Here is a 16,059-nt window from a genome sequence, read left to right as displayed (position 1 = left end):
TCTACAGACGACGCTCGAGGTTCAGCACACCGAGCGGTGCATTAAGGACATAAGCCTTCTATGCAGCAATGAGGACAATCCTCAGTTTACGGACCCAGTCCGCATAATTGCTACTACCAACTTTCAACTAATTTTTCTCTAGGAACATATCTTAAACAGTAGAACTAAATCGTAAGCTATGACATAATTTGCAAAGACCTTTTGACTATGTTCATGATAATTAAGTTCATCTGATTATTTAATGAACTCCCACTCACATAGACATCCCTCTAGTCACCTAAGTGATACATGATCCGAGTCAAACTAGGCCATGTCCGATCATCACGTGAGACGGACTAGTCATCATCGGTGAACATCTCCATGTTGATCGTATCTACTATACGACTCATGTTCAACCTTTCGGTCTCTTGTGTTCCGAGGCCATGTCTGTACATGCTAGGCTCGTCAAGTCAACCTAAGTGTTTCGCATGTGTTCCAAGGCCATGTCTGTACATGCTAGGCTCGTCAACACCCGTTGTATTCGAACGTTAGAATCTATCACACCCGATCATCACGTGGTGCTTCGAAACAACGAACCTTCGCAACGGTGCACAGTTAGGGGGAACACGTCTCTTGAAATTTTAGTGAGGGATCATCTTATTTATGCTACCGTCGTTCTAAGCAAATAAGATGTAAACATGACAAACATCACATGCAAATCATAAAGTGACCTTATATGGCCAATATCATCCTGCGCCTTTGATCTCCATCTTCGAGGCGCGGCATGATCACCTTCGTCACCGGCATGACACCATGATCTCCATCATTGTGTCTTCATGAAGTTGTCTCACCAACTATTACTTCTACTACTATGGCTAACGGTTAGCAATAAAGTAAAGTAATTACATGGCGTTTTCATTGACACACAGGTCATACAATAAATTAAGACAACTCCTATGGCTCCTGCCGGTTGTCATACTCATCGACATGCAAGTCGTGATTCCTATTACAAGAACATGATCAATCTCATACATCACATATATCATTCATCACATCCTTTTGGCCATATCACATCACATAGCATACCCTGCAAAAATAAGTTAGACGTCCTCTAATTGTTGTTGCATGTTTTACGTGGCTGCTATGGGTTTCTAGCAAGAACGTTTCCTACCTACGCAAAAGCCACAACGTGATATGCCAATTTCTATTTACCCTTCATAAGGACCCTTTTCACTGAATCCGATCCGACTAAAGTGGGAGAGACAGACACCCGCTAGCCACCTTATGCAACTAGTGCATGTCAGTCGGTGGAACCTGTCTCACGTAAGAGTACGTGTAAGGTTGGTCCGGGCCGCTTCATCCCACGATGCCGCCGAATCAAGATAAGACTAGTAATGGCAAGTAAATTGACAAAATCGACGCCCACAACTACTTTGTGTTCTACTCGTGCATAGAAACAACGCATAGACCTAGCTCTGATCCCGCTGTTGGGGAATGTAGCAGAAATTCAAAAAAATTCTACGCATCACCAAGATCAATCTATGGAGTTTACTAGCAACGAGAGGGAAGGAGTGCATCTCATACCCTTGTAGGTCGCGAGCGGAAGCGTTCAAGAGAACGGGGTTGATGGAGTCGTACTCGTCGTGATCCAAATCACCGATGATCCTAGCGCCGAAAGGACGGCACCTCCGCGTTCAACACACGTACGGAGCAGCGACGTCTCCTCCTTCTTGATCCAGCAAGGGGGGGAGGTTGATGGAGATCCAGCAGCACGACGGCGTGGTGGTGGAAGTAGCGGGATCCCGGCAGGGCTTCGCCAAGCGCAAGCGGGGAGGAAGAGGTGTCACGGGAGGGAGAGGGAGGCGCCAGGGCTTAGATCTTGCTGCCCTCCCTCCCCCCACTATATATAGGGCCAAGGGAGAAGGGGGGCGCAGCCTTGGCCCTTCCTCCAAGGAAGGGTGCGGCCAGGGAGGAGTCCATCCTCCCCAATGCACCTCGGAGGTGCCTTCCCCCTTTAGGACTCTCCCTTTCCCTTATCTCTTGGCGCATGGGCCTCTTGGGGCTGGTGCCCTTGGCCCATATAGGCCAAGGCGCACACCCCTACAGCCCATGTGGCCCCCCGTGGCTGGTGGACCCCCGGATCCCTTTCGGCACTCCCGGTACAATACCGATAAAGTGCGAAACTTTTCCGGCGACCAAAATAAGACTTCCCATATATAAATCTTTACCTCCGGACTATTCCAGAACTCCTCGTGATGTCCGGGATCTCATCCGGGACTCCGAACAACTTTTGGGTTACCGCATACTAATATCTCTATAACCCTAGCGTCACCGAACCTTAAGTGTGTAGACCCTACGGGTTCGGGAGACATGCAGACATGACCGAGACGACTCTCCGGTCAATAACCAACAGCGGGATCTGGATACCCATGTTGGCTCCCACATGCTCCTCGATGATCTCATCGGATGAACCACGATGTCGAGGATTCAATCAATCCCGTATACAATTCCCTTTGTCTATCGGTATGTTACTTGCCCGAGATTCTATCGTCGGTATCCCGATACCTTGTTCAATCTCATTACCGGCAAGTCTCTTTACTCGTTCCGTAACACATCATCCCGTGATCAACTCCTTGGTCACATTGTGCACATTATGATGATGTCCTACCGAGTGGGCCCAGAGATACCTCTCCGTTTACACGGAGTGACAAATCCCAGTCTCGATTCGTGCCAACCCAACAGACACTTTCGGAGATACCTGTAGTGCACCTTTATAGCCACCCAGTTACGTTGTGACGTTTGGTACACCCAAAGCATTCCTACGGTATCCGGCAGTTGCACAATCTCATGGTCTAAGGAAATGATACTTGACATTAGAAAAGCTCTTAGCAAACGAACTACACGATCTTGTGCTAGGCTTAGGATTGGGTCTTGTCCATCACATCATTCTCCTAATGATGTGATCCCGTTATCAACGACATCCAATGTCCATGGTCAGGAAACCGTAACCATCTATTGATCAACAAGCTAGTCAACTAGAGGCTTACTAGGGACATGGTGTTGTCTATGTATCCACACATGTATCTGAGTTTCCTATCAATACAATTCTAGCATGGATAATAAACGATTATCATGAACAAGGAAATATAATAATAACCAATTTATTATTGCCTCTAGGGCATATTTCCAAGATGTCATTGATAACGGGATCACATCATTAGGAGAATGATGTGATGGACAAGACCCAATCCTAAGCATAGCACAAGATCGTGTAGTTCGTTTGCTAAGAGCTTTTCTAATGTCAAGTATCATTTCCTTAGACCATGAGATTGTGCAACTCCCGGATACCGTAGGAATGCTTTGGGTGTACCAAACGTCACAACGTAACTGGGTGGCTATAAAGGTGCACTACAGGTATCTCCGAAAGTGTCTGTTGGGTTGGCACGAATCGAGACTGGGATTTGTCACTCCGTATGACGGAGAGGTATCTCTGGGCCCACTCGGTAATGCATCATCATAATGAGCTCAATGTGACTAAGGAGTTAGCCACGGGATCATGCGTTACGGAACGAGTAAAGAGACTTGCCGGTAACGATATTGAACGAGGTATGGGGATATCGACGATCAAATCTCGGGCAAGTAACATACCGATAGACAAAGGGAATTGTATACGGGATTGATTGAATCCCCGACATCGTGGTTCATCCGATGAGATCATCGTGGAACATGTGGGAGCCAATATGGGTATCCAGATCCCGCTATTGGTTATTGGCCGGAGAGGTGTCTCGGTCATGTCTGCATGGTTCCCGAACCCGTAGGGTCTACACACTTAAGGTTCGGTGACGCTAGAGTTGTTATGGGAAATAGTATGTGGTTACCGAAGGTTGTTCGGAGTCCCGGATGAGATCTCGGACATGACGAGGAGCTCCGGAATGGTCCGGCGGTGAAGATCGATATATTGGACGAAGGGTATTGGAGTCCGGAAGTGTTCCGGGGGTACCAGGCTATGGCCAGCATGACCGAAAGGTGTTTCGGGAGCGCCGGCAAGTGTTGGAGGGCCTCATGGGCCAAAGGGGAAGGTGCAAACCAGCCCACTAAGGGGTGGTGCGCCCCCACACCCTTTTCCACGTTACTTGGGGAGGTGGGGCGCCTCCACCTGGCTTGGGAGGCAAGCCTCCACCTGCTTGGCTTGGGGGGCAAGTCTCCCTAGGATTTTCCCTAGGGAGATCCAATCTGCTTGGCCGCCGCCCCCTAGGGGAAACCCTAGGGCGCCTCCCCTCTCCCCTTGCCCCTATATATAGTGGAGGGGTGGAAGGGCAGTTGCACCTCTTCCCTGGCGTAGCCCTCCCTCCTCATACACCTCCTCCTCCTCCGTAGTGCTTAGCGAAGCTCTGCCGGAGAACCACGAGCTCCATTGCCACCACGCCGTCGTGCTGCTAGAGTTCTCCCTCAACTTCTCCTCTCCCCTTGCTGGATCAAGAAGGAGGAGACGTCCCCGGGCTGTACGTGTGTTGAACGCGGAGGCGCCGTCCGTTCGGCGCTAGATCGGATCTTCCGCGATTTGAATCGCCGCGAGTACGACTCCATCAACCGCGTTCTTGTAACGCTTCCGCTTAGCGATATTCAAGGGTATGAAGATGCACTCCCTCTCTCTCTCATTGCTAGCATCTCCTAGATTGATCTTGGTGACACATAGGAAAATTTTGAATTATTGCTACGTTCCCCAACATGATTTGCTGTTGCTGTTGTTCTTCTCCTTCCTCTGCGCTGATGCTGGCGGGAGAGATCCTGCTTTGTCTGGGCGGATGGCCCGGCCACGGTGCTGGACCGGTCGGATGACTCGAGTTCTCTTTCTTCCAGAAGGGACACTTTTCGCAGTACTCAAAGCCAAAGATGGCGATGACTGTTGCAGGTGTGTTGGATTGATGTCCATACCCTCTCAGCGCCGGTGTCAAGAAAGGAGGAAACAACGTAGCGGCAATTGTACCGTGGTCGAAGATGATGACCTGCTTGCGACTGGTTACAGATCCTTGGCTGCAGAGGTCTTCTCTCAAAATTCAGGGATGATGACACAGGGCTCCAGAGATCTTTTTGTGTTATGGTTGTCTTAGGGTACTTTAGGTGTTCATGGTCCTTTATATTTGTGTTTCAGCGTGCTTGTAAGAGTCATCTACTTTGTACTGATTCGTGATATAAATGAAAAAATTCTAAAAAAAAGACCAGCCGATCGATGCGTAGTAAGCCTTTTTTGTTTTGTTTGGAGGGGTTCTAAACGGCGCGTTTATTTTTTATAAGCGTAAACTTTGCATAGTTACCTGAAGCCCAGTAGACAAGTCGGCCCAACCTGTCGGTAGTCTGCCTAAAGGCCCAATGACAAGATTAGACCAAACCAAAACCCAACCTCCAAAAAAAGAAGTCCAAATCACAACCCTCACCTCTTCCTCCCCTTCTGCCGTCGCCCGTCGCCGCCAGCGCCACCGCCGCCTCCTCCCGCCGCCCTCGGTCTCCGATGGCCGACGCACCGGAGCAGCCTACGCCAGACCCGCCCACACCGCCGCAGGAGGCCATCCAAAGGCCTAAGAAAAATAAGAAAGGCCGCAGGAAGAAACCGAAGAAAGCCGCCGCCGCCACTGCCGCCCCGTCCTCCTCTGGCGCCACCATGGTCGAGGACCCCTTCCTCGTCCTCGCCGGCGGCAAGGAAGGAGGTAACGAACTGACTTTCCAGTACTGGGCTCCACCTTGGTTCGGTTTGTCTCTGTGGTTACTGACGTGGCTGGGGATTCGGCGCAGGGTTCCTGGAGCTGGAGGAGATCGACGGGGCCGACTTCGGGATCTTCGGGAGCGTCGTGGAGGACGTGGGAGGAAGTGAGAAGAAAGCGTGGAATGACCAGAAGAAGAAGAGGAAGAAGAAACGCAAGCGAGGGGATGCCAAGCGCTTGGATGGCGATGCAGGCGGCGATGGTGATGGTGATGGCGATTGTGCAGGCGATTCGGTAGCTGAGAGCGAGGAGGAGGGTGAGAAGGGTGAGAAGAAAGGAAAGAGGAAGAAGAGGAACAAGAAGAAGAGGAAGGTGAAGGATAATGATTCAGAGAGCAAGGAGGACGTTGCTGATGACAATGTGGAAGGTGCTTAGCTTCTCATTTTCAGCCTGTGGCTTCGGACCATTTGCTTCTGTAGCTCTTAGACTGTAGTTTTTGCATTCTTTACTTTGTGCTTCTGTTAGTTGTGATTTGCCAAATTTTTAGTTAATAATACTGTTGTGTGCTTCCAGATATGCAAGATGACATTGAAAATATGGAACAAGACAACAAAGAGGAGGTGAAATTGGGTGAGGATGAACTTTATGCGTGGCTAGAGCTAAGATTGCATCCCCTTCTTATCAAGGCAATGCACAGGCTTGGGTTCAATGAACCAACACCTATACAGAAGGCTTGCATTCCTGCAGGGGCTCATCAAGGCAAGGTTTGTCAATGTTAACTCACAGGCCACTGGCCGTTGGCTTTTTCTACATGAAAATGGTGACACTATTCTTTACTGAAAATATGGTATTGTTCTTATGCTTGTTGCTTTCATAAAGTTGCCTAATGGATATATTATTGTATTATTATATACTGATAATGCTATTTTTCGTCCCTCTTAGTTAACTAGTTATTAATTGAAGCTTTTTAAATTGCTCCAGATGAAACCTTAAGTCTTTTAACTATGCTCTTGTATTCTTTTTTACACTGCAACAGGATGTTATTGGAGCAGCTGAGACAGGTTCTGGCAAGACACTTGCTTTTGGTCTCCCTATTTTGCAGCGCCTTCTTGAAGAACGAGAGAAGACCACAAGATTACATGTAGAAGATGAAAAAGCAGCGGAGGGAAGTTCTACAGGAGGCCCACTCAGAGCACTTATTTTGACACCCACCAGAGAACTTGCCAAACAGGTATAAGAATGATCTAACGTAGTGCAATTTACATTTGGCGTGGAATTTAATTGTTTGACGATGCTGTAGCAGTGTAGCTATAAATCTACGCTCTCCATCCTATTGCCCTTAGTGCTCAGTTGGGTTCAAATTTCCCTAGCTTCTTCAGTTTGAATTCTGAATATCGTTGGTCCTGTAATTTCTTCTGTGCAAGCTGTCACCTCTATTCGACTATGAGGTGCTATGTATCACCCACTCATTCACATGTTCTTATTCTTATCTACAGGTCTGTGATCATCTAAAAGAAGCAGCTAAGTTCTTAGGAATTCATGTTGTTCCTATTGTTGGTGGTTTATCCATGGAAAAGCAAGAACGACTTTTGAAAAAGAAACCTGAAATTGTTGTTGGAACTCCAGGAAGATTATGGGAGCTAATGTCATCAGGCAATCAGCACTTAGTTGAGGTTAGTATGTGAAAGTCTGAAAGCATATGTCAAATTGTTAGCGTGCATTTTGGCATTTCAGTGTATCATCAACATCACCATTCACACCCCTTGGGTTGCAGTATAGCTGTATAGGGAATAATTAATTAAATATTATCAGCAATCATAAGCTAATCTGAAATTGACTGTTTCGCATGAGTGATAACAAATGCCCAGCTTCCATGTACAAAGCTTTGTTACCGCATTGCAATCAGAAGATTCCCATCGCTGGAAGCTAGAAGAAAATGGCACACTTACTAGATTCACCTTTTTTCTGTTCGTACAAACTGCAAACAGAAAGCCAGGCTGGCATCTTTAGTCTGGAGAATGCTGGTTTACCTCCCAAGATAAAACTTCTTTTTGATGGAGCCCAGTGATCTCTGGTTGAAGCTAACCTATATCTGATGGTTATTACTACAATTTTGGACTTCTGGACAAATGAACCCAATAGTAAACTGAACTCATTTTATATTTCAGAAGAAGAGAGAATGAGTGTATAAATTTGGCATATTCTACTTATTGCAGTTGTCATTTTGTGGTTATTTTATGTTGAAGACATGGTGCTAACTGTCACAATATTCTGTTTTTATCACTCAGCTTCATTCATTGTCATTCTTCGTGTTGGACGAGGCTGATAGAATGATAGAGCGTGGTCATTTTAAAGAAGTGCAATCTATAATTGAGATGCTTCCATTATCCAATAGTTCTGATGAGCAAACTGTAAAAGCCACGTCAAGCTGTGAAACTGTAGCAAATTTGCAAATAAAGAAGAGGCAAACCTTTGTCTTCTCGGCAACGCTTGCGCTTTCAGCTAATTTTCGTAAGAAGTTGAAGCGTGGGCTTTCTACTTCAAAGACAGCGACGGCTGATGATCTTAGTTCTATTGAAGCACTTTCAAAGCAGGCTGGTATGAAACCTAATGCAGAAATAGTTGATTTGACAAATGCTTCGATCTTGCCTGAGAAACTTGAAGAATCATTCATCGAGTATGCCTTCTCTTCTTTTTGTACTTCTGTTATTATGGCCACTGTTTTTTTTGGCCTGTACTTTTTTATGAAAAATTATAATAGACAGTTTGACACTGAAAAATCATCGCTTGTTTTGCAGGTGTAGTGATGATGATAAGGATGCCAACCTTTATTATATATTGAGTGTTCATGGGCAAGGCCGCACGATAGTATTTTGCACATCGATTTCCGCACTGCGCCACATTTCTTCCTTATTACGCACTCTTGGAATAAATGTCTTGACAAATCATGCTCAAATGCAACAAAGGGCTCGCATGAAGGTGATTTTCTCCCATAAACTATACGTGATATTTACAATTAACATTTGCTAAGCTTTTGGAATTATCATTCAGTTTAGATTTTATCCGTTATATACTTAAATGCTTATGGCCAGAATTCCTGTAACCCGCACAATCCGGTACACATGAAAGTTATGCCTTTTATTCGGACATGCACTCTCATCTTTGGATGTTGCTAACAGTAATTAATGCACTAATGTTTGCCTGAAATTATCAGTTAATAACTGACTCTGGGATAAGAGGATGTTTTTTCTTTTCTTTTCAAGTTCTATGATGTTGTATGATCTACCTTCTGCACTGTAGTTTTTTTTTGTTCTTGCTTATTTTACATTGATCCGTATGACTGGTTATGTCCAAATAAAGTTGAGCACTTCTCATATATCCTTGTTTAGCTTTGCCTTCTGTAACATAAAGCGTTGAGGTTTTCCTGTGCTCATCCAGGCTGTGGATCGTTTCCGTGAAGGTGAGAACTCCGTTTTGGTCGCGACTGATGGTTTTGCAAGGGGCATGGACTTTGATAATGTTCGAACTGTTATCCATTATCAACTGCCACACTCAAGTGATGTAAGTGCACTGTTTATTTCTCAAACCTATACTTTCCTAGACATATAGACCAAGCTAACTAGAGCTATTAAAATTCTTGTTTGTCCCCTTAGGTTTATATCCACAGGAGTGGAAGGACAGCGCGTAAATCATTGACTGGCTGCAGTATTGCATTAATCTCCCCTGCCGACAAAGCCAAGTTTTACTCTCTTTGCAAGTCATTTTCAAAGGTGATTTATTTCAGGTGTATTCATACATTAAATATTACCGCATACGCGGCATATTCAGTCTCTCATGGCCTGTCATAACTGATCTTTTTGGCCACCCTTTCCGATATATTATTTCATAGCTGCGCTCTTCTATTTTGCACCTGTTGCTACAACTGCGTTTCCATCGCTCTCAAGTCTCAACCACTCAGTGTGGTGCATAATTTTACAATGGTTATTTCTCGGATTAAGCTGACTATAACCATTGATTGAAAATCACAGGAGAACGTGCAGCAGTTTCCTGTTGATCAGGCCTACATGCCTGCAATAATGAATAGGCTCTCCCTTGCTCGGCAGATTGACAAGATATCAAGTAAAAATTCAAAGGCAAGGGGTTCGTTAGATTTTCAATCATATTCTTTGGTCATTTCTAACACGTATGGATTAACCACTGGCCTCTGATTAAAGTTAGGTTATGGTTGTCTACGCTCTGATTTTCCTCTGCTTTCAGGAAAATGCTAACAAATCCTGGCTTCAGAGGAATGCTGAATCCATGGGTTTGATATTGGAGGCTAGTGACAGTGAGGAAGAACGTGTACGGGGCCACAAGCAACGAAAGGCGACTTCGGCACAGCTCCAGAAACTTCAACAGGTTTGAATGATTATGATGATTATATTAGGCTTATAGGGTTAGAATATCGGTAAACTAAACTATTTGTAGGTGTTCATGATTTTTACAATGTTTACCTATCTGGCCCGTATGTAAACATATTTTCCTTTGAATCACAGGATTTGAATGAACTCTTGCAACATCCCTTGCAGCCTAAGACATTCTCACGCCGCTATTTGGCTGGGGTTAGTTTTCTGTCATGGAGTAAATGTTATGGATCGATTTATGGTATCCTAACCTGACTAGAGTGTCTATTATGTGTTCACTGACTTGAACCATCAATTTATTCAGGCTGGTATTTCACCATTGCTTCAAAAGCAACTAGAAGAGTTGTCCAAAAGGCATGTAAACAGTAATAGCAGTAATGACAATAATAAAGGATCGCGGTTTGTTATGATTGGCCAGGATCGTGTGGAACCGTTGAAAGCTCTTCAAGATTCTGGGCAAGAGGTTAGGTTTCTATAGACTATTTACGGTATTCATAACCAGAATCAAGTTTGTATCTTGTGTATGTAGCTCATACATTAGTTGCCTTTGTTTGTGTATGTTGTTCATATTAGTTGCTTTTCATTTTATTTTAGATTTGTGTGAACATGGACAAGCAAAGGGAGAAGAGAAGACTTGCTGAGAATTGGAGGCGAAAGAAACACGAAGAGAAGAAAAGTAAACTTCTATCATCCTTTTCTTCTATTTCGCCTAACTTGCAGTTAGATGAATATTGGATGTAACCTGTCTCTGATCAAGTGTTTTACATTTCAAATATCCCCTTAACTATACTTACAATGATAAACAGTACAAACATTGTACAGACAGAGCACGCCCACCTTATAAGTACCGCCTTCTATTTTCAGGCACACGAGAACAAAAGAGAAAGGACAGGAGAAGTGCTAAAGAGAGGGACTGAATAATAAATGAAACACTGAAAGAGGAGGCATGTATTGTTTTGTTTGTCTCAGGGTTAGAAGGGGTAAATGTGCTAGGCTGCTTCATCATCAGGCCACTTCCCACGATTCCTTTCGAGAATGCATGCCTTCGCTGTTCATTTTGACATGAAAGATGATTGAAGAATGTCAGTTGGAGGAAACGAGATCGAGGCCGTGTATTCCGTGTTTTGCAGTAGAAGATAAGTTAGAACTGAGCCCTAGCAGATAATGAAAGCCGTACGATTGACCCGTCTCTGTAACATGTGTACGTTATCACAGTTTATCTTTGAGTGCTGATATGTTTTTGTTGTCCTGAGTGAGTTCACCCAGATGTTATATGTGGTAGAATTTTCAGGGCCTGTGCTATTATGGACCTTGACTTGATTAGGTGTCTGTCTGTCCAGGTGTGCTCAATGAAACAGAAGACTGTAACAGTATATCCAACCCAGGTGTGCTAGAGGTACAATTATGTCATAACTGACTTCAACCATCAATTTATTAAGGCAGGTATTTCACCATTGCTTCAAAAGCAAGTAAGTACGTAGAAGAGTTTCCGAAAGGAATGTAAACAGTAATAGCAGTAATAACGAGAATATAGGGTCTTGAATTTTTGTTATTTGGCTACGAGGTACATGTGTCTTCACCAAATATCAGAGCATGAGTACGCACGGGTTTTACTTGACAGGGTACAAAAACAGTACAAAAACACAATCTTCTACTCCCTCCGTTTCTAAATATAAGTCTTTGTAGAGATTTCACTATGAACCACATACTGATGTATATGGATGCATTTTAGAGTGTAGATTTACTTATTTTGCTCCGTATGTAGTCCATTGTGGAATCTTTGTAAAGAATGTTTCATTCAACGGATCAGATTGCACCTATGACGCTGAACCTAACGCTAAGAGCAACTCCAGTAGAGTTGCCATATGGCCCTGATCACCATAATAACTATTAATAGGATGATTTTGACTCAAAATAACACTTTAGCAGAGTCCACATATACCTCCACATTTATGAAGTCGCTCCAAAAACGAGCTCATAGCCTTCAAATATGGAGGATGTGGAGGCCCTGCTTGGAGCTTGCTTCATATCCAACCGCAAACGCAGGAGGGAAGTTTTAAATTCTTTCTCGTCGCGCCACAGCTGGATTTGAAGTTGTTGGCCCAAGTTCACACACAAATAATCACCGGTGAGCCATGGTGAATGGACGACCAACCACCTGCACACTAATGGTCTCTACCACACCCTTTGATTCCCGAGGCAGCCGTTCGGATGGCCACATGGCTTCATCCCCGGCTATAAAAGCCCGGTGACGAGGCGTCCTCATTACCAAAGCCCTAGCCGCCTCCTCCCCTCCCATCTCCTTCAACATCCGGGACAATGCCGTTGCGCAAGAACGTAGCCTATTGGCTCAATTTGGCGGCTGAGCGGAACCTCATGTCCTAGGCTGCGCACGACGCAAACTCTCCCCGTGGCGCACTAGTCGCGGCAGCAGCCAGATTCTCCTCCCGCATCGGCAGGGGATCCAACGCTTCCTGTGGCACCGACGACTCCACTAGTGGCTAATGGCGTAGGGCTTGCCCCCTTGTCCAGGTGAAGGAGGAGGTCCTCGTCAGCCTCGCTGCCCCCCCGCTCCAATGAGCGACGTTGTACCAGTTGAGGCCAGCCAGACGCGGTGCTGGAGCTCGAGGATTCACTTGACGCCGTGATGTGGCTCTCCGCCCTCGAAACTCGCAACGAGGAGTACATCCGGCAACAGCAGCGGCAGCTCGCGGTTGCCGCTCATGAGTTAGGCCCCTACGCCTTCCTAGACTATCCCTTTGGAGGAGGAGGAGGGCAGCGACGACGACGGGGGCGATTACTAGATGCCGTGGGCCACCGACTAGTGTTAGGTAGTTCTAGGTAGCCACATTGTGTATGTATTTTAAAATATCATTAAAAGATTGTTCAAGCCGCTAATTATATACGTATAAAATAAACATTTTTGGCACTAAATATAATTGCTATCAAGTTAAGTTACCGTGCTTAAATTGAGCTTAAATTGGCCCTATAATATTGAAGAAATGTTATAAAAAGGGGAAAATATTTTTCTTATGGGACATTTAATTCGACTTCCGGTAAGGAAACAGGCTCGACGTCCAATTCGACTTCCGAATTCCGATAGACAACTGTATTCCTTCCCCGACTCTCACAAGAGGCAGCAGCGGCAGGGGCCTCTGCCTACATTAACATCGACGTTGCCTCTCTCGATCTCTCGTCCCGGTAATCAGAACTTGATGGTAGCCCTTTCCTTGGTTCTCGCCGCGAATCCACAGAGAACGAGCGGAACAAACGTGCGCGGCGATGGGGGCTTCGGCACTCACATCGGCGCCCGGTGATGAAGCTTCTACGAGGCCCAGCCCCAGCGGTTTCGCCTCCTACGCCGACAAGCTCCGAGGCGACCTGGACAAGATCGCGGCGGACGCGACCGACAAGGACGTCCTGGATGCCCTCGCGGAGCTCAGCAAGGCCGTCGGCAAGATGGCAACAACGGCGGCCCCGGCCGGCGAGCACGTCTTGTACAACTTGGACTCTGTAGCCACGGGCGACCTCGCCCTCGAGATCGACGAGGCCATCGAGTTGATAGCAGAGGCGGCCGCGGCAGGCGAGGCAGACTGGGTGATGGGCACCACGCGGTTGCTCATGGCGAGCGCCGAGGAAATCACCCGCCACCTCACGGAGGCCATCGAGGAAGACAAAGCAGCGGCGGGCGGAGCCAGCGGGGTTGAACTTGAAGAACAGGCCGTGGACGGCGATGCTTCCTTGGACGATCGGGTTCAGCAAGAGATGTACGAGGAGCAGGAGGAGGCCTTCTTGGACGAACTCGACTACCTCGACATGGTCTTGGATGTTGACGAGGCCTTGGATGATTTGCGCCTGGAAGCGGCCGGGTGCAGCGGTGGCCGTCCGCCAACGACAGGGTTTCTTGGACGATATGATTTTTTCACACTGCAAGATTTCTTGAAGTTGGTTGATTGATTGATGACGCTTTGTAAGAGACGCATAGTGGATCTGCTACGGCGTAGTGAAGCCGTGGAAGAGATGTAGCAGTAGGCTAGCTATATAGTAGCAGAGGTTCCCCATGCACGTCCATGTAAGGGCGGGATCAGACAAACTCATGTGTAAGACTTTCTAAGCTCGACGACCAAATTAAGTGCATACACTGGTGCACATTTCTTGCTAAATCTACTCGTTTTTGGAAATTTGCTGTGATATATTTCGTCAAGTTTGGAACATAAATATTTAGATTAATAATGCGAGAACAGAGAATATATAGATGTGATTTACTGTATGTGATTATTACATAGGAGTAGCTGTCAAATACGGTGTATTTATTTTATTAAATACAAGTAGCATAATAGTTTTCTCAGTTGCATGTTGAGGTACATCTTTTTCAGACGTGGTTGCACGTTGAGATGACATGTTTACATATTAAGAGAAATTTGTTAAGAAGCATAGTTCATTTAATTATACTAGCAAAAAAAACCGTGCGTTGCAATGGGATAAAAAGCCCCACACTTTTCTAACCCAATAACCATGAGTAAGACCCCAATATGTCAACGTCCTTTCTTTCAACACATGACATCCCATATGTGTTGCCACTTATTCTCCTTCTCACCCTCGTTGATGGTGGCATCAGTGCTCACACAATCACAAGGCGTTTGAATGTTGTCAATTTTAAGACGTCTCTCCTGGCATAAGATAAGAAATGTCCTTTGTTTTGGTGAGGTTTTGACGAGCCGTTGTCACGACCGGTTTTTCAATAAAATAATTATTGAGAAACCAATCCCTGTTACGGACCAGCGAGGAAGAATTCCTTCTCACTGATAGACAATACATTGGTCACAGAAGAAAAATACCAGGAGTACTAAATATAATACAAAGTTGAGCAGAGACTGCCTAACAATTTATTACATGCACGCCGATAAAAAAATACGGCGGATAGGGTGGCAAACTTCTAACTCACGAAAAAACGGTGGTGGAAATATCATCGCGAAGCGAGTGACATGATTCCAGAATACTACAACTCTTCGAGCGTCGGAGTGAGGCCCGAGAAGACTTATTGCGGGTGGCGGAAGCGTAAACGATACAAGTGACCAATATCCGGGATCGCGCAGGACTGACTGGGACTCCTCTAGGCGTCGGACGCGCTATCAAACTCTTCATCCAAGAGATCGCCTTCGTCAACATCTGGCCAAATCAACAAGCCAGGTGAGTACTATGAAAGTACTCGCAAGACAGCTCGGACATAAGGTATAACAAATGCAAACATGAAACACATGAATAAGTTAACCAGTGCGATCAGACATAGAGATAATAAATACTGGGTGCCAAGCGAGGGTCTGAATGACGCCTCGAGCGGAAACTGCAGAATAGTAATACTGGTGCCAAACGAGTGTCTGAAAGACTCCTCGAGAGGAAAATGCGGAATAATAATACAGGTGCCAAACGAGTGTCTGAAAGACTCCTCGAGCGGAAAATGCGGAATAATAATATAGGTGCCAAACGAGTGTCTGAAAGACTCCTCGAGCGGAAAATGCGGAATAATAATACAGGTGCCAAACGAGTGTCTGAAAGACTCCTCGAGCGGAAAATGCGGAATAATAATACAGGTGCCAAACGAGTGTCTGAAAGACTCCTCGAGCGGAAAATGCGGAATAATAATACAGGTGCCAAACGAGTGTCTGAAAGACTCCTCGAGCGGAAAATGCGGAATAATAATACAGGTGCCAAACGAGTGTCTGAAAGACTCCTCGAGCGGAAAATGCGGAATAATAATACAGGTGCCAAACGAGTGTCTGAAAGACTCCTCGAGCGGAAAATGCAGAACAATAATGCCACAGTCGGGCGTCGGGGCGACACCACATAAAGGGCTTATAACAGAAAGTAAAGACAGTGCATGCCGCAGTCGGACGTCTGAGCGACATCACATAAAGGGCTTATATCGAAAGTAAGAAACGAGTACACGCCACAGTCGGACGTCTGCGCGACGTCTCATA

General features: G+C 45.8%; 1 protein-coding gene across 1 annotated transcript; it reads left to right on the top strand.

The window, feature by feature from the left end:
- The first annotated feature begins 5,434 nt into the window (after nt 1-5,434).
- On the top strand, nt 5,435-11,454 carry LOC109782671 (DEAD-box ATP-dependent RNA helicase 13). Its single transcript, XM_020341294.4, has 15 exons — nt 5,435-5,684; nt 5,770-6,105; nt 6,252-6,442; nt 6,715-6,909; nt 7,175-7,351; nt 7,967-8,355; nt 8,477-8,657; nt 9,117-9,239; nt 9,332-9,448; nt 9,707-9,811; nt 9,936-10,076; nt 10,214-10,279; nt 10,386-10,544; nt 10,676-10,757; nt 10,946-11,454. Exons 1-15 carry the CDS (start codon nt 5,489-5,491, stop codon nt 10,996-10,998), a joined length of 2,511 nt encoding a protein of 836 aa, XP_020196883.1. The 5' UTR covers nt 5,435-5,488; the 3' UTR covers nt 10,999-11,454.
- Nucleotides 11,455-16,059: the final 4,605 nt, after the last annotated feature.

The sequence above is a fragment of the Aegilops tauschii genome, chromosome 2, assembly GCF_002575655.3.
Source record: "Aegilops tauschii subsp. strangulata cultivar AL8/78 chromosome 2, Aet v6.0, whole genome shotgun sequence".
Lineage (NCBI taxonomy): Eukaryota > Viridiplantae > Streptophyta > Magnoliopsida > Poales > Poaceae > Aegilops > Aegilops tauschii.
The sequence above is the reverse complement of the archived record's forward strand: the minus strand, read 5'-3'. Positions and strand labels throughout refer to the sequence as shown.

What these genes read in the sequence shown, in the direction of transcription:
- LOC109782671 (XM_020341294.4), top strand. Translation starts at nt 5,489, where the DNA reads ATGGCCGACGCACCGGAGCAGCCTACGCCAGACCCGCCCACACCGCCG. An exon ending in CAGGGGCTCATCAAGGCAAG is followed by an intron (nt 6,443 to 6,714) that starts GTTTGTCAATGT and finishes ACACTGCAACAG; the next exon opens with GATGTTATTGGAGCAGCTGA. An exon ending in CACGCCGCTATTTGGCTGGG is followed by an intron (nt 10,280 to 10,385) that starts GTTAGTTTTCTG and finishes CAATTTATTCAG; the next exon opens with GCTGGTATTTCACCATTGCT.